The sequence below is a fragment of the Phoenix dactylifera genome, chromosome 9, assembly GCF_009389715.1.
Source record: "Phoenix dactylifera cultivar Barhee BC4 chromosome 9, palm_55x_up_171113_PBpolish2nd_filt_p, whole genome shotgun sequence".
NCBI lineage: Eukaryota > Viridiplantae > Streptophyta > Magnoliopsida > Arecales > Arecaceae > Phoenix > Phoenix dactylifera.
In genome coordinates, this window is record NC_052400.1 from 14,243,849 (window position 1) to 14,262,347 (window position 18,499).

Sequence of the window (18,499 nt, forward strand, 5' to 3'; positions counted from 1 at the left end):
CTTAAGCACATAAAAAGAAGACAACTGAGCGCAGCTTTAATTTGGGGGATTGGCCGATCATTAATTTCTCTCTCATTACACAATGGATAACACGATGTAGCTGGTTTTATATGTTAAAAAACCCAACGAACTATGTAATTTAGCATCCTAACAAATTGCCATCGCTACTGCTTTTGCCATTGCTTGTCACCGAATCTAGAATATGTACTTCAACTTTATATAGCTGAAATATATATACATGGAGAAAGTGTTCGATAGGACTGCAGATCCTCTATGTTCGGGAGCCTGTGGACCTCTTCATGGCTGCACGGTGATCAGCGTGACTCGAGAACGATGAGGTGCAGGCGGGCGCAGGCACCGGACGTGGCTGCAATCTTGTGGCCACGGAGGATTCGTGGCAGTCCATCAAAAGTTAGGGAGGTAGTCCCCGCATCTTCAACCCGGAACCACATGTCACACCGGGGCCATCGAAAGGGCAAGTGTCATGATTTTAGTACGGGTTGCGACATAATATTTCCATCTCCTCTGCTTGCACCAATATAATATTTCCGTATGGTGGCTCCCCAGCCATACCACTTACAGTTCTACTCGTACGGTTTTGCTGAGTTAAGGAGCAGCAGCCGACCAGGCGTAGTCATCTCAGCGTATGAAAGTGGCTCGGGTTCCATTTTATCGAACTAGGTAAGTCTATCATCCTCGAAAAAAAGATGCTGGCCGTTCATCTGGAATCAATTTACAATCTCGTGCCATCGCTTGGTTAAAAAGCTAATATATACTCTCAAGACACGATCTCTTAATAAGCATAACTAAAAGCTTCCCCGCCGCTTAATTTCTTGCACTATTTCATATATAGGTATGCGAGTGCTTCGTTTCTCGCACTATTTATCGTGTGTGTGTGTCTCTCTCTGTGTGTGTGTGTGTGTGTGTGTATAACATGGTAGAAGAAGGGCAATGGAGTTTGGAGGACAGGAGCTTGACAAAGGGCGGAGACACCCGAGAGGGGTACAGAGTGCAGAGACAGCTGCTTGACAAACATCCGGCAACGAAAGACAAGGAGAGGATGGGGAAGGAAAGATATCAAATCATGTTAAGGGGGTCAGAGAAAAGGCTCCCTCTCATGATCCCCGACTACAGGCATCCTCCCGGACACTACTGTCAGTGGTCGGCAGAAGGCTATTTTAGAAATCTTTAACATCTTGTCCATCAAGGGTCCCCTCTTCCTTTTTTGTCTTCTTACTCCAAAGGTAAAATGGATAGTTTGGCCCATGCGAATCCTAGTCAAGGGAGTTTTGTTTCATAGTTGCCCCGCTACCCTTTTTCTATTGATTGATTGTATGTGTGTGTATGCGTGTGTGTGTGAGTGAGAGAGAGAGAGGGGCGAGGTGGGGAGAGAGTGTGTGCAACCACGCCTAGGAAGGGAAGTGCATTTAGGATTCCTGTTCCTAGACAACAATATTAACAGTCTTGGTTTCCTTGTCTAGGGAACTAAATACAATAGATAGTTTGATCCAGTTACAATACGTGACTAGGGCTTTTAAGTGGACAAGGTGTGAACTAGCTGTAGGCCTAAGATATAGATTTAGAGGCGACTCATTTGCTTGGTAGTTTCAGTCAACTTCCATTACGTGTAGAGCTAGGTTCAGCTCTAAGCTAAAGGTTCTACACCAGGAAATTTGACGTAATTTTTGCCAAATCTAATAGGCCCCATTTGGATCCCATCAGATTGGCTCCAATTTTACAATATCCGTATGGCACTTAAGAGTGTGGGGTTTGGGCTACAATCTCGGACCCATGCTTGATCCACGTGTCTAAATTTTAGGTGAATTTTGGTCTAGATAGGTAAGATTGAGCAAGCACAAGATTTATTCTAAGCCTCGTGTTTGCTTTATTTCGGAACCAAATGTTGCCCTGAGCGAGGGTTGCTGGTGAAAACTAAATCCATGATACTGTGTTCGAAACGCCATTTCTTCCTTTATTCCCTTCTAGTAGAAAAAAGAAATTGCTCGTTAATTATTTGTAATATCACTCTACTTTGTTTAGTTTAGGATAACGGCCGTCACAAGCATTTCTAATAATAATTTAAGCACATTTTTATCTTTTTGTAAATACTAGTGTCTTACACTCATATTTGGCTGGACTTGCAGTATGTAGAAATCAAGCTTTCCGAAACTTGAGTTTCTTTCTGCATTTGATAGGTTGCAATTGCTTTCACCAAAAGACTAACTTTTGGCTCGTCTAAGAGAAGGTTGATTGATGCTGGTTTAAGAGCATTAAACATCATTATGTGCTGCTTGTCAACTTTGAGTTTGTTTACCTCCACAAAGGTGTCAAAGCTTGTGAATTTCAGTCTGTTTTTTGTTGAAGTTGATGCTGTGAGGACCCGTGCGGGCGTGTGTTTAGTCCCACATCGGTTATTCGCTGGGTAGATCTTGGGTACTTATACAGGATCAAGGAACCCAAACAATACCTTCCGGCTAGCCATTTTGGGTGAGATCCCGGGTTGTTACAAATGGTATCAGAGCGGACCCGGCCCATAACTTATGTGGACTAGGGGACACTGCAGCACGGATCCATTGGGGTTGACCACGGACCGATCGTGGTGTTTGTGATTAGATTTGAATGGATTTGAATCCTCAGCCTGACGAGGACGTCAGGGCTTGAACGGGGGGAGTATGTGAGGACCCGTGCGGGCGTGTGTTTAGTCCCACATCGGTTATTCGCTGGGTAGATCTTGGGTACTTATACAGGATCAAGGAACCCAAACAATACCTTCCGGCTAGCCATTTTGGGTGAGATCCCGGGTTGTTACAGATGCACAACAAAAAAAATAGCTTTTGAACATTAAATATTATTAATTGTAAGTATTTATACTTAGCTTAAACGATCTATTCATAAAAGGGTGAGTGGCTGCGACTTTATTAAAGTAGCATTGTCCCTGCACAATAAAATATAATTTAATTTGTTCCGGAGCAAAACAGTGGGATCCCGCCCTCGTTTAAGAAGTCGAAAAAACATAACTTAATTAGTTTCAGTGCTCCCCGAGCTGAAGAAAAGTTCAACTTTTTTTCTTGAATTGTGGGAATTTGAACGCTTTAGAGTCTCCGTGAGAAGGTTAGAATTTGAGCTTGGCACTTAGAGGCGAACCTATGCAAGTCCTGATTTGGGCCCCTTACTAACCTCTAATCAGACATGTCTTTAAATTGAGACGACCTTCTATTTTTTGGTTTAACACCTGGATAGAGTTCATATCCAAGAAACAAATGGGTGTACTTGAATATTACCTTTGTATGTGGGGAAAATTGAGTCACCTAGCTACCTATGTATATATGCTGAATGTATTTAACAAGCAGCAAATCATATATAGGGCAGTCAAACAAATTAAGGACCGGGTGCTAGGGTTCCATTACGGTGAAGGTCAAGGATTGGCATTTTTCTTTGGGATGGAACGTTAATAAATGATACTGATTTTTCATATAAAATATGTTGGTAAATGGAGCTACAACAAATTGTTCCCAAGCATTAAAGATGTTGGACTCAAGAAGAATATAAGACAAAAAACCTGGTGCCTGGACTCTTATATTGCTCCTTTAAGAGGTGATAAGTAACGGAGACAGAGAGGTAGAAAAGCGTCAAAGGGTATTCCAAGCTAAAAGTTACAGTCAATTCAAGGATGTCGACTACGAGGAGCAACTTAGAATGTCTCCATCACCAAGTCCCTATCCTTTGACAACAACGATATATGATGATGAATATAAGACACAGAATGTAATAGTTTGAATAATATTCTTTTGTAATAACTATTTGTAATATGAGCTCTTGACATGGGAGAGAACCCTGCTTGCTTCTTGGTTGCACTCATAGGTACTGGTGCAGGTATTTCCTACTGAATACAGAGTTATTCTGGAGACGTACGTTCGGTGCAGTCGCTCTGAAATGGTAACCACGTAACTGGCAATGTGAACGGAAACGGAAACACAAGAAAGCCAAACTTGTACGTGAACTTTAAATTCATATCATAGCTAGGCGAGAAGCAGCGGGAAACATTAATTGACCAGTGTCTGATGGCCGAGAGGTGAATTGAAGGTCATACGAGAAATAAAAAAGGCTCGAACCCAGTCTGTGATGTTGATGTAACTTTCAGGTAATACAGCCATGCACCCATCATGTCATGTCTCATGCTGTACAAATTCCTAGGCAAGATAATGATGTATCTATTTAAGTAGTCGTAAGCTAGCCGGTGCAAATTTTTCCATGGCATTTTTTATGTACATAGCACGTCATAGATTTGTTTGGGCCTTCGGGCACCCAATGGTGACGCAGACCGTAACCTAGTTTCTATGCCACCCCGATTCTCTTAAAACTCTAGCGTTGTTCCAAAGTCTGGAGAGGCTTTAACACAGTGCAGTCCCAAATAGGTCCCAAGGGTACTCTCCACAGTCTCCTACAGCCAAGTGCATTTGACAATTACTCTACCACAAGCCAAGGTAAACCTGTGATGGTCCTCATACAAGCAGGCCCTCTTCCAGACTACAAGCCTGGCATACCCTTTTGAACTGAATATTCGGGCAGCATTTTGTAAGAGGTGTTATTGTCTTTATTGCCCACTAAAGGATGAGCCCTCATTTCTTGCGTCCACAGTCACAAGAGCTAGAAGGCACTCCCCACCAATGTATGTTACGGCGTACCCTACTCTCTGGACCATATCTCTCTCGCCAAGGATCCAGGGTGGTGAGCAAGGTTATACAGGAAGAGAAGGGTGTGAGGCTCATATGGACGCCTCCCCATGGTAATTATACGTGCAGGGGCTCAGTTCATCTATCACTGGGCACAAGATATGAAGCAGTGAGAGAGGGAGGGGAGCAGAGTAGGGTTTGTAGGGGGTGGGGAGGAGTGAAGGCCACGTCCCTCTCAGACTTCCCTCATCCCAACTAAAAAGAAAAGAAAACACTACTTTCCCCCAAGCCCCTCGTCGTCTAACAGTCACGGAAACCAAGGTCCTTTGCCCCTTCCGTGGTATAAGAAGAGGGGATAGAGAGAGAGACAAAGAGAGAGAGAGAGAGAGAGAGAGAGTGAGGAGAACAAAAGGGGCGGTGAGGAGAGAGAAAGCGACGGCTGGGCAGTGGAAAACTGATAGAGAACTTTCAAGCCTCCGCTCTCTCTCTCTCTCTCTCTCTCTCTCTGTCTCTCTCTCTCTCTCCACCCTCACTTTAAAACAGCCTTCCCCACATTGCAGTCCAAAACTGCAGTCTTTGCTCTCTAGTCTCCACAACCATTCTTCCATCTCTCTCTATTTTTCTTTGCCTTGTCTTCTCCTTGATTGCACTCCCATGTATTACCCTTGTTCCATTCATGCTCTTCTTGCGGTTTCCTCTCATCAAGCTCATTTTTTTTCCCGGAAACTCATCAAATCGTGTCTTTGTTTTGATTGTAGGAGACCAGAGGGGAACCCATTAGACCTCAACAACTTGCCCGAGGAATATGGTAAGCAGGCTTTGGAAGAGAGCTCGATGACAACTGCTGCATCCACTGATACTACGAGTATGTTGGAAGGGATATGAAACAATTAAGAAACATATGATAATTTAGCCAATGATTTAGAGTTTTGAAGTAAAGAAAAAAGGGGAGCAGGAACAGTAAAGTTACCAGTTTTATTATTTCTGGTTTTAACTTTTGTCATGCGTGTTTCACTTGGTTAATTAGTAATTTAGTCAAGAGAATAAAATGGTGCAGGGTTTAAGAAAAAGAAGAGCGAAGGAAAGGACGACAGCGCAAAGGTTTACGAGTGCCGGTTTTGCTCCCTAAAGTTCTGCAAGTCGCAAGCCTTGGGTGGTCATATGAACCGGCATCGCCAAGGCAAGAACTGCCATATAGAAGTTGCACTGCCAGATTACAACCACGGGTTTCGATAAATTAAATATATAAGGACTATTTTAAACTAGTCATTCGTATGCACTATTACTCCATTTTATCAAGTGGTGTTTGAGAATTCATGTTGATTTCTTTTGAGTTTTGATTAGAGAGAGAGACGGAGACTCTTAACCGCGCTCGTCAACTCGTGTTCAGCAATGAAGGTCTGGCCGGGGCCGGCGCTCATATAGGGTAAGTTGTCAGACCAAAGAAGCTTCGCTCAATCTATCCCACTTTCCATTTCTCTATATTTTCTCCGTTATTAGTAAATTTTTCTTTTTAACGTTTCTCATATATGTTCAACTTTAATATATATATATATATCCCTTTCAAGGCCATATACTTATTGATATTTCATTTCCTCCTGCAACATGGAGACTATTTTGTAATTAGTCAGCTGTCTTAGAGATTACACAGCGATGTTACATCGTGGATCCATGACTCTCCTTTTCTTCTTCATCGTAGCCATTTTTTTTGTATGAAAGTTAATCAACAATTAATCCAGACCTTAATGATATGAATTCTTTGATCAAAACAGCAGCTTGAGAGATCTAAGCCTCGGGGGCACGCAACCTATCCCTCCAGGAGGGTTCCAGCACAGAGGTGGCAGCATCGGAGACCCATGTCTCCAATACGGGCCAGTCTATCCGACGCTACCAACACCATCACCACCTCTGCAACCATATGTTTACCCGACCACTTCCTCACAACCCATCCCCTATCCACCTCCCCATCCTTCTATGGGTGAATACTTCATAGGCCATGTCCTCAACAGCAGCTCCCAGCACCAAGTACATCGCCCCAGTTATGGACCCGATTCGAGCTACACTTGTTTTGGAGCCCCTCTTGCTCACGGCTTGCCCATGGAAGGGGCGCGGGCGCCAATGGCTAGAGAGAGCGCTGGTAATCAAGCAGACGGGATGAATTGGAGCTATGGACATGGCCAGCACATGGATTCCTCCTCCTCCAGCATCGATCGATTTCGGGATAACTTCTAAGAATGAGTTGAGGAACATCAACACTAGCTCATTCTGAAGGAAATACAAAAGATGGAATTGGCCATCCAAATGAGTTACTGGAACAAACTCTTTATTTTCCTTTTTGTATGTTTTTCCCGCTCAACTCTGTGGCTTTGAGAGTGAAGCGAAAGATAGAGAAATGGATATCAACTGAGAAACGTTGCATTACTTAGCCTCTCTCTCTCTCTCTCTCTCTCCCTCCCTCCAAATTGGGCACCTTAAAACCTAAGGCACTTCTTGGTAGAAGCCTTGTTGGTACAATAGGAGAAAAGGGCCTAGAAAATGGGCGAGGCAAGGGTTTCAAATCCCGAGCATGAGTTGTCAAAGCTAATGCTCTTAGAGCTCTGGATGCTACCAAAACACTTTAATCAGTGAGTCTCAGACCGAATAAAAGTTTTCCAATTAAGTGTTATTCAAAAGCTACCTAGCTAAGATGTAGCCTGACCAGTCTATGTTCACTTTAATCCCAACTTTGGCAAAGAAACCACAAGAAAGAAACAAAACAGAGAGAAACGAAAAACAACGGATATTTATACTGTAGCCCATTCTCACCATCTTTTTGTTATGCTTCCATTCTGCGCTCTATGATTGGAATGCATGAGACCACAAGAATCCAGGTAATATAACAATATGATTCCGGAATAAGTTCATATCCACTTTTTCCAGCAACATTATGATTGTGGATTGGACTATTAATTCCTGAATGGAAGTCGTGAAGCTGCATTGGTGGGGCAGGCGGTATGTTAAGATGCCAAGAGTACATTAGAGCTCCGGTAAAGTTGGATTCCGTTGAGTGGTAATCAAGAGAAGTTGGTGAGAAGTCCTTTGAGAAATAAAGGAAGATGCCGAAGGGACAAAAGCAGCATCTCCCCCCCCCCCCCCACCTTGATAATCCAAAGTGCAGATATATCAATCTCTTTCAGAGCAAATCGAACTGAACGAACAGTTGCAGAGAAACGCAAGACACAAGCGTTCAGCAAAATGACTGAATTCTAAGAATAGAAATGAGAGAGCGAGAGATTCGCATTCCAACATTAGCAATTACGAAATGCCTGGATCTGATATGTTGAGGTTACGAATCTAAAGCTAGACGTCAACTTGAGACATCTTGGGAGATGACAGACATCAAAGGTGATGTCATATGTCCCTGACCTTGAGTTCAACATAACATGTTCTTCTACTGCCCTTCCAAATTCGCGATCGGTCCTCCTGGTTGTTCTATACCCCTTGATCATGAAACTTTTTTAGGTATTTGCAAATGACTGGCTGTTCACTTTCTGTCTCTGTACATGGTAGAGCTGGTTTGTTTTCGGAATAAGATCAACAAGGTAAAAATCGTTGTGATCTTGGCTCAACCCGGAGTTCTCAATGTGCAGGACTGTTCAGGTTTCACCGCTGGCCTATGGGAGATGGTCTATGATGGTTTACATGGAACCCATTGGCAAGAGAGGTTGGAAACACTATCAAAGCAATGTTCACAATAATGCAAGAGTCTGGAGGTGCTGTTTGTACCATGAAGGACCTTATCTACAAACACACACACACATGTGTGTGTGTGTGTGTGTGTGTATACATATGTATATACTTCAAGAGCAGCATCAGAGAAGAAGGTTATCATAAGGAGGCAAGAAATTGTTTTACGAGCACCGTGCAAGGTCAACTCGGAGTTCTTTATTAGTTTATCTTGATGGATAGTTTCTAAAACCAAACGTTTTGGCAGTGCATAGCTCCTAAGATGGATGAAGAACAATTCTTACTCCGAATGAACTGTTTTTCCCTCGACAGGTTTGGACGAGCTTTGTTAAACATGTTTCCTTGTTAAATGGTTTGTTATGCTGCTATAAATATACTGATTGTTCTTCTCTAGCTCTATGAAAGAGAGAGAGTAATGAGCGGACATAAAATAGTCACATGAAATACATTGGCATCTTAGTGAGATCAAGCAGCAAGAGCTGGGACTTTGGACCAAAATGAAGCACCTTTATCATTAGTCAGGATCACCATGTTCAATGTGCATATTTCTTGTTATTGACAAAATGATGTAAGGGTACTTTTTTATGAGAGGCCTTATAAGTGAAAAAGGCTGGGTTTGGACATAAAAAATGTCAAATTTTATATAAGAACGACGCAATGCCCGATTAAAATGAATAGAGTTATGCCCGAGGCCTGGCCCATGATGAGCTATTTTGCATCTACATTTTTGGTCTCGGATTCTGATGAATATAGGGAAATATTTAGATGCACAAACTTAACGAGCTAAAAAGATGCATTAAATTTTAGACATGATTAAACCAATAACAATAAAGACTTGTTCAAGCTATTTCAGCTGGATCAAGTATTTGGTTTTGTCGATCAATTTTTTTTTGGTTTATAAGAGCTAGAAAAGGCTGTCCATAAAATGACAAGAGAACCTTTTCAGGGGAGTGAAAGCCCAACTGTCTAGTAAGCCCAAAAATCCCAGCACCTTCCAGGCCACAAAACCAAAATCAATACACCAGTAAGGGTCTTAGACTTAGAGCTATTTGTAAGACTGACATAATGATCCTTTAAGAAATAAAAATCATGTTATCCGTGAATAACATAAAAGCCCTGCCTTTTTATGATGGCTTGGCTTTTGAGGCAAAATTTCATGAAGAAAAATGGAGCAAATTTGAAGTGAGTGGCTTTTGATGTACTCGAAGAATGTTTTTATTGAGCACTACTAGGTGTCCTAGATAAAAAAGATCATGGTTGTGTTCCATAAAAGTGACAAATAAAGTTATAATAGTTCTTTGTAGGCACAGGATTGGTTTCTCCAGTGTAATCTTTAGACTGAGAAAACATTCACTCGTATATTCTAAACCTTCAGTGATTGATTTTTTTTTAATCAAACGTTATATGCTGGGAATTAAATTGGATAAATATATTTTACACAGAAGTGTCTTCAGATAGATATCAAATAATTGAATAATTGAGCATTAGCTACCAGCTAATCCTGTCATGGAGTACTGGGAAATGACTAAGGCATATCTTCAATATTTTCCAGTCGTGGATTCAACCAGGACCGGTCCAATCTTGCCTTTAAAGTAACAAAAACCTGTGCACCAGATAGACTTAAAGCAATACAGATACACACCATAGCCTTTAAAACTATTGCGCAATATTTTGAAAATATATTCCCTGAAATTTTTGAGAGATGACGTAATCACAAACACATTTTTTCCTGAGCAGATCAGATGGCACTAAATCACAGAAACAGAAGCAAAAGTAGAGATCTCATTTAGTTTACTTCAATATTTTATCCTCGTTTCAGAAGCCAAACGGAAAGCAAAAACAAGAAAAAACTATTTATCTGTGAGAGGAAATCAAAAAATAGTCCACAAAATTTAATTTAATAACAATGACATAATATTTAATACACACAACGATTGAGTTACCTCAGTGCTTTTGACGGATGGAACAGCGATGTGCTGCATCTTAAAAAATTAGTATCCTTATCTTTTAAGATGTTTGACGAACCAATACAATAAGCATACTATGCCAGGACTATTATACATAAAGTATCACCCGATCATGAAGGGGCTCTTTTGACATAGTGCTCATCCAACAATGAGATAATGTTGTTGAGAACTTTAAATACCATCTCATCAGATTCACCTTCAACGATAGAATGATATGCATCTTTGTAAAGGCACAGCTTCTTGTCTGAGCTACTTGCCTTCTCGTACAAAGCCTTCTTGTCTGACCATGCAGAATTATCAGTGGCAGGGAAACCTGAAGAGGCAAAGAAGAGCTATCATATTCTACTGCCATATAATCTCGAGAAAATAGTTCTACTACTGCAAATTGTCTAAAACAGTAAAGGTTTATTGCTCAACATAAACACACATCGAACTGGGAGGCGATTATACTGGCTACTAAGAGGGGGTTGTTGGTGGCCACTAGTTATTATAGGCAAGGAGATCAGGGGTCAAGAAGAGAGATGTGTGGGGGTGGAATGGTGTTTTGGCTGGTATGTTCATGGTTGACATCATGAAAAAGAGGACAGTGTAATTTTGCCAAAGTGGGAAGGGTGTTTTGGCTGGGCACTCCATATATAACACCGTACTTCTTGTTCATTCTGAAAATTTGCTTAACAAGAACCATTTCCATGCCCTTTATTCCGGGTGAATAGGGTAACGTCTCCGTGACGGCCTCTTTTTCTACGGTGAAGTCTCGAGAGGGAGCCGATCTGTTCGAGGCTTCAAGCCTTTTTCAAGGGAAATGGCGGGGCAGAAGCTTAGCACCAAACCTGTCTAAAGTTTACTCAAGAGCTTGTTTACCGAGACCGTCGAGCTGAACATGGGGCTGCCTGCCTGCCCGCCCAGCCCAGCCCAAAAGATGAAGGCTTGCACACCGAAAATAGGCCCGTGCGACGGGCCTGGTCAACAAACTGGGCCTATGTGAAAATCAGGCTGGGCCTGGGACAATTAAGAATCAGCCCATCCCGACCTGAGATAATTATATGTATTTAATCCACACATTCTATATATTAATTATATTAAGTAATTATATATCATAATAGTAAAATCTTATGTTTTATGTTAGTGAATATATGGCCTGTTGGGCGGACCTGGTATTGACCTTTCAGGATGGAGCCAAGCCTGGACAAACACTAGCGGCCGATGCCTGGGACATGCCGGGCATGGGCATAAATATCAGGCTTAATTTCAACTATAGAGCCTGGCCCGGCTGGACATTTGATCAGCTCTACCGTGAGACCCGCCCTGCATGATCTGGGCTGATAATTTATGGGCCTAAATTGAAGGATCCAACAAATTAGCATTTGGGCCATGCTATATCATCTTCCAACTCAACTTATTTGTAGCCACGTGTATATTCTTATTCGATGGATAACAAATTTATCATGAAAAATTACATATGATCTACATATCATTTTTCTTTTTTACATTAATGACAAAAGTACCGCTCATCATTTCAAAGAAATGGTTTGGAAATTATCTATGTCACATACTTGAGAAATCATCTTCAAAACTTGAGCATGTTACCTAGTTAGGATCTAGATATCAATTATAATAATGCAAACAAGTTGTATCTAGACTAGCAAGATGGTTTAAGCTCACAAAGACATGACTCAGAAGTTAGATTGGCCAACCCCGAACCCACCAATGAATAAGCCTGTATTGGGTTTTTGAGCTACCAGCCGACCAGGATCAAAAATAAAAATTAGAAACCCAGCATGAAGTTATGAATTTTGAATGCCTTTTTTTTAAAGGCAAAGGTTCCATATTTGAGTGACTACTAAAACAGTTTAAAAGAATCCATGATTTTAGTTGGTCTTGCCTCCCTTTCAATCAAAAAAAGGAGAAAATTCCTTTTTATTACATTTTCTTTTCCAAATCGAAATTAGGCCTCGCAAGAGAGACAATTTGGACTCAATTTGGTTAGGTATATGAATCTGGAAGTGCATATAACAGCGAAATTTCAAGCCCCAATTTTTTTTTTATATACGAAAGCAGTGACTGGGATTTGCACTTGCATCTTTTCTGCAAACCTCGAATACTCTTTCTCACCGGACTGATGTGGATTCTTCTTGGTGAATACATGGTGACACGAATTCCTCAAAAAAAAAAAAATATAGTGGCATGAATGTTATCCATTATTCAGAAGAAACTGAAGATATGTTACGTTAGGCTTCAAATTTAATGATGCCCAGTTCTGTGCGTCGTTTCTTCTTGATGGTAGGACACATGATATTTTAATCTGAGCCACTAATAGCCCCTTAGGGCATATTACAGTATATTCCATACCAAGGGGGTAGGCCAATGGTTAAGTGAAGAGAACAATGAAATCGAACATCAAAATTGTTTTTTCTTATTTTATGCATTTATTCTCATTATTTACTGCAAGTTTAATCCCCCTGATTGACTGATTAGAGCTGGGATTGGTCTTTGCCAATTTGGATCCCCCACTTGCTCCAGTAATTTTATAAAAGTTAATGATCTTCAAATTCTATAAAAGTTAGCTCGAACTCCCATAAGAATCTTTGTCTGAAATAGATGAACAAAATATCTGACAACAGCTCAAGGGTGGAAGTTGAGAGTACTTTCTATGATGGGCAGAGTCATTTTAATCAAGGTCATCCTCAGCTTGATACCGGTCTATCTTTTGTCTAACATTGCCTTGCCGAAGGCCATATTGGCGAGACCAGAGCAGATGTTTAGGAGATTCTTATGGGGTACATAGGAGGCTCGGGTGGAGTGCACGTCCTTGCATAGGAGGTGGTCTATCAGCCTCTTCGTTATGGAAGGCTGGGCATTCAATCGCAGATGATGAAGAGAGAGGCCAAGTATGTGGCTAGATACATGCTCGAACTAGAGGGCTTGTGGAGCTTTATAATGAGGGCTAAGTATGGCTTCCGGACTATTGCGATGGACAATCAAGCTAGTCATCGTTGCTCTTATATCTGGAGGGAGATGTGTGCCCGAGCTCTGTGGGTACTACCCATGATCAGATGAATGATTGAAGATGGGCAGGTGATTGATGTGATGGATGACATTTGGATCTCTAACTTACCACTATGACTTTGGCCTACTACAGTTAACCCAGGGTATGTGGAAGGCCTCAAGGTCTGTGATCCACTTCTTTCGAGTGAGCGGAGGTGCAGTGTTGATACTATTCGGCGGTCTTTCGGAGATCAGCTAACAGAAAGAATCCTGGTTGTGTCGATACCTAGGTAGGAGATCCCGAACAAGAGGATATGGACTATTCGAGGGAGGAGGAGTCTATGTCTCATGTGTTGTTCTGCTGCCTGAGGGCAGCTCAGGTGTGGAGGTGCTCTTGGATAAATTTGAGATTAATGCAACAGATGGCCCCGACTGAAGCCTTGTTGGCCTCCCTGAAGAGAACTATGAGGATGCTAACAATGGTCTCTCTGGTGTCAGGGCAACCTATATTGCCTACCATATTTGGTTGGATTGGAATGTGGTGGATAGGGCCTTATTTCATGCGGCTGAGATTATCTAGCCTCTCTCTACTCGTGAACTTCGGATAGCAAGAGACATCTGGGATACCCATTCGGCTTTTGCAGGGACTCAGACAATCCTCGTCTCTTGTGAGTCTCCCACCCTTGAGCTTTCTCAAGGTTAACTTCGACGAGAGTGTGTCTAATGGTGGACACAGAGTCGAAGTAAGATTCGTGATCAAAAATTCTGACTCTAGACTGGTAGCGGCTGGGGGTAGGCATATCTATGATGTCTCGGTTCTTAGAACGAAGCTGAGGGCATCATGGGAGAGCATCACTTATGCAAGAAGTATCCTAAGAGCATATAGCATTCAACTTGAGGGGGACTCGGCGATGGTGGTTGGATGGATTCAGAACCTAATTAGAGCAGGTGGAGAGCATCCGTTGTTGCAGGACATTCGCAGGCAGACGATGGGTCGTGCCGCCTTTTGGGTCAAACATATGTACTGAGAGGCAAATAGGACGGTAGACTGGGTTGCCTCCTACGTGGCTCGGCATTGTGGTGGTTGTTTGTGGGAGAGATATGAGGCTACCCGTCTTCCTTTCCATCTTATTCTATCCTCTGACTTCCATGGAGGTACTCATATTAGAGTTGTATGATCTATCGATCTTATCAAAAAAATATAGATGAATAAACTACTAAAATTTAATAATTTAGCATATGCACCACACCTTGTTGATCTACAACTAGATTTGAAATAATGGACATCAAATAGTTGTGGCAAAAAGAGAACTTAAACGGGTTTGGGTTGTATCCTTCATACGAATGAATGATTAATCTTATTTTGCGACGTCGTCCCTTGGATCGAGCCCACACAACTTTCAAAGCACTCCAAACTCTCTCATTCATTAGCCTGCACAAATCCTGAAGCGATGTTTGCGCGATCCATGGGTGGATTCATTGAAAGAAAGGGTCGCAAAAGATACAACCCCAACTCAACTTAAACTATTCCTTTTCTTTCCTCCAAATATGCTGTCCCATGGATATGTTTAACTAGGACTTGAGGGCCATAAACTCTGCTCTGACTAGGCACAAAAGTTGTGTAGTCAAATACTTTGGATGACGCATGAGACAGAATCTCCAAAATCTTTACAAAGTCATTCCATGCTTTATATAGACGTCTGATTTCTAGTTTGCCCTCATCTTCTTTTAATCTAAAACCCATGTTCAGGGCCATTACCCACCCACAATTACAAATCCCCCTCGCAAAGCAAAAGAAAGCTAAAGTTGTGCTCGTCTCTATCCCCCCTCCTTTCACTCTCATGCCTTTCGCTTTTTTTCTTAACTTTGTCCTTCAATGCTCATGAAGAAATCCTGCGCCTTTCACCTTTTTCTGAACAGCATGCCTTCCAAATCCTCAAAATCCATGTCATCACATGCAGCCATGTTTAGATGTGACCTCTTATTTTTCCATATCTTTATAGTGATTTGCTTTTATAGAGAAGGTTGGAGATGCATATTCTCATATCCTAGTACTTTATCTAGTCATCAAGCAACCTAAAGGTAAAGTAGATTATACAAGGGTAGGGTCAGCGAACGGGGAAAAATAGTGGGGAGGAATCTCTTTCTATTTTCCCATTCCCAACTCTCACTTTGCTCATCTTACCATCACACCAATGCAGCTGCTCCGCACTGATGTTAGGCATCCTTAAAACCCTTGAAACGACCTTCATGTCTATTAGGCTCATCAGTATCTCCATCTCCTGTTCATGTTTTATCCTCCGCTTCTTCAGACATCTCCGCTGCCTCCCAAGGTCTTTGAGCCTCATCTTCTTCTGAACACGTTATGTGAAGAGAAATATATATAAGACTCCCATTAAAGTGCAAGGAGGGAAAAAAAGATAGCAGACCTTAGATAAGGCAGTGCAACCTACCTTTTTATTAGCTTTCTTGAGCAAACGAAGAAGAGTTGGATCAACCGATCTTGATTTCTTCTTTATGAGTGCTTTCAAAGTTTGGCAGTAGCTCTCCTTATCGGCCTTGAGAAAATTCATGAAGGTCCGGATCGCATCTTCCAATATCTTTAAAAATTCAGCAGATGAAATCATTTCTTCTTTACCTTCATCAGCCTCTGAATCTTTTTATCAAACAGTTGAAACAGCACCAAAAAAAAAGAAAAAAAGTAAGATCAAACCCAATTTATTATGAAATAAAGGCATTGGGGCTATCGAGCAGGACTAGGAAACTGTGGTACCTTTGAATTCTGGAACTAGGAGCAACTTTGGAGAGGAAATCCTCACCCGGGCGTAGACTTCAGGCCTTCGTCCGCGCTCATAAGGCTCATTTTCTATGAAACGTTGCAGCAGGACCTCAAACTGCTGGAACCGCTGAGCGATTCGTGCAGGGCAGCAGTAACCTTCCGTGTCTCGATTGGAATGCACTCGCCGGAAATTAGCATGAGTCCAATTAAGAGCTTCCCATGTCAAACAAATCTGAGCCACGTAAGCACTCTCCAATTCCAAATACGGATCCCTACCTTCCCTTGATATGTTCTCATTTTTCACCGTTAATTTGTGAACTATCCTTTCAGAAATTGATCTTGGTTGGAACTTTATAGACCTCAGCGATTCTGAAAGCAAGTATTTACACTAAGACAGTTTGTGACTGAAGGCAAAAAGTGGAGGGGGGAAAAAACGTTAAGAGGAATTATTAGGAAGGATCAGTTGAAGAACCTGTTTCGCTCAGTTTTTGTGCACTGACCCGGTCGAAGAACATCATCTCCTCGTCGTACTTGCGGAACAGTGTATACGATTCCCAGTTGGAAGAGCTCCTCCGGGATGAAGACGAGAAGGGATATTCCGTCTCCGAATCCCTGAGGATTGCGGAGCTTCTCCATTCAATCGAGCTTTTCGACGTCGACTCGCCGGTGAGAGACCCACCAAAATTTTCCTTATCATCATGGACTCCCTCAACCCGGAACGACGTCTTGCTATATAAATCAGAGTTGGTGACGACAGGGAATTTCTCGTCCTCCCAAAAATTCTTCTCTTCGTGATTCTGAGTTTCTTTTTCATGACTTCTGTCTGTTAACACCACAAGCAATGTCAGGACGAGAGAGAGTCAAATCGTAGGACTCACGACTGAGACTTGAATGATTACCTTCGCAAGCAACATTCTCCGATGCCAAAATGATTGGACTTGGGCAATCCGATGGTGTTAGCACGTCGGCTATCAGATCATTACCGGACTCGATTCCAAGATTCTCATTGTCGGGATTCTCTGGAGGGAAACCGTGCAGAGATTCCGAAACAAAGGTATCCTCTAGTTCCAAGGAATGCTGCTCATTGGAATCTTTTCCTTGCTCGGTAAGTAGGGAATCCCTGGCACTGCTTTCCCTGTAAAAGAAAAGTTGGTCTCCTCTGCAAACCACGTCGGCGACCAAGCCATCCTTCTCGGAGTGCTCGTCGGAGGCCGATACGGGCTCGTTCTCATGTTGAAGAGCAGTGAGCTGAACATCCCTGCATTAGAAGCAGTTGGTTGGTTGGTTAGTTGGGGGGGGGAGAGAGAGAGAGAGAGAGAGAGAGAGAGGGAGGGAGAGAGAGGAGTTACCCTTGGCCTTTGGAAATGGCTCGATGATGGAGAAAGGTGAAGAGCTTGGTGAGGAGCAAAGAGGAGAGGTGGATGAGAAGCAGCAAGAAGCTGAGTGAGATGGAGGCATGCAGGAGAAACATCACACCCTCTTCCTTCTGGCACGGGAAGGTGGTGTGGCCATGGCAATGGAGGGAGTAGATTGGCTCACTGGGAGTCTCCAGGCCAAGCACTGCGAGAAAGGCTTGGGGGCAACTTCTATCATGCATTTATGACTGAAGGAGGAGGAAGTGGTTTTGCTTTTGATCACTTGCTAGAGATTACGATGACTTCTTTATTTAAGCAAAGCTGGATAACATCAGCCGACTCTCAGACGGAGATGACAAAGATGGCCTCCGAAGCACAGATTAGGGATGCCAATGGGACCCAGTCGGATTGAAGCAAGCTGAAATAAAAAAACCGACCGAACTCGGAGTCCGGTTCAAGTGACTTGACCCGAAAGCAAGTTGGTACGCCCTGGATATAAAGCATGTCTGTGTCATTTGCTTTGGGCCCGGTTTGGAAAAAGAATTCGGATTTTAGGGATATATGCAAGCTTTATAACGGGTAGGGTTAACTTTGGGCAGGTTTAGTGGGGATTAGTTGGGCCTTATTTTTATGTAGGATTAAGGTTATTATCCTATGTAATGATTACAGCATTGTTGTTTTTTTTACTTGGGATGCATTTCAAGGAATGAAATTTGATAATAAATATTGAAAAGTTAAAATTTTTCGTTTGGTATTATATAATCTAATTATACAATCAAGCTTCCAGCCTTTTCTAAGAAATAGTTAGACACTAGATCTAACCTCTTTCTATTAAGAAAATGAAAATCAAACATCACAGCACCCTAACATAGGACTAGAGGGGTCAGGCTTTTAATTTTATCCGTGTGCACTTATAAGTAGGATCGTATCTTTTCACCTTTTTTTTTTAATATAATGTATCTTATTCTTCTTAGAAATATTATATAATCTAATTTCTCCACGAATTTTATGGTA

The 18,499-nt window shown here is 42.1% G+C and overlaps 2 protein-coding genes across 2 annotated transcripts; one reads left to right on the forward strand and one right to left on the reverse strand.

Annotated features, from left to right (window-relative positions):
• Window positions 1-4,667: 4,667 nt before the first annotated feature.
• Window positions 4,668-6,103, forward strand: LOC103719581 (zinc finger protein STAMENLESS 1-like). Its single transcript, XM_039130574.1, has 4 exons — window positions 4,668-4,786; window positions 5,432-5,538; window positions 5,731-5,853; window positions 6,018-6,103. Exons 1-4 carry the CDS (start codon window positions 4,668-4,670, stop codon window positions 6,101-6,103), a joined length of 435 nt encoding a protein of 144 aa, XP_038986502.1.
• An 8,762-nt stretch (window positions 6,104-14,865) lies between these two features.
• Window positions 14,866-17,810, reverse strand: LOC103719570. The gene is made up of 6 exons (XM_017845825.3): window positions 17,480-17,810; window positions 17,030-17,388; window positions 16,603-16,953; window positions 16,125-16,499; window positions 15,805-16,007; window positions 14,866-15,705 (listed from the first exon to the last, which is right to left on the reverse strand). Exons 1-6 carry the CDS (start codon window positions 17,725-17,727, stop codon window positions 15,460-15,462), a joined length of 1,782 nt encoding a protein of 593 aa, XP_017701314.2. The 5' UTR covers window positions 17,728-17,810; the 3' UTR covers window positions 14,866-15,459.
• Between the last annotated feature and the right edge of the window lie 689 nt (window positions 17,811-18,499).

Bases quoted from the DNA above. Each gene is read 5' to 3' on its own strand.
- LOC103719570 (XM_017845825.3), bottom strand. From the start codon at position 17,727: ATGCATGATAGAAGTTGCCCCCAAGCCTTTCTCGCAGTGCTTGGCCTG. The intron at 17,389-17,479 runs GTAACTCCTCTC...CTTCTAATGCAG, and splicing joins GCCATTTCCAAAGGCCAAGG to GGATGTTCAGCTCACTGCTC. The intron at 16,500-16,602 runs GTTCTTCAACTG...ACTTGCTTTCAG, and splicing joins ACAAAAACTGAGCGAAACAG to AATCGCTGAGGTCTATAAAG.
- LOC103719581 (XM_039130574.1), top strand. From the start codon at position 4,668: ATGTATGTTACGGCGTACCCTACTCTCTGGACCATATCTCTCTCGCCA. The intron at 4,787-5,431 runs GTAATTATACGT...TTTTGATTGTAG, and splicing joins CATATGGACGCCTCCCCATG to GAGACCAGAGGGGAACCCAT. The intron at 5,539-5,730 runs GTATGTTGGAAG...AAAATGGTGCAG, and splicing joins TGCATCCACTGATACTACGA to GGTTTAAGAAAAAGAAGAGC.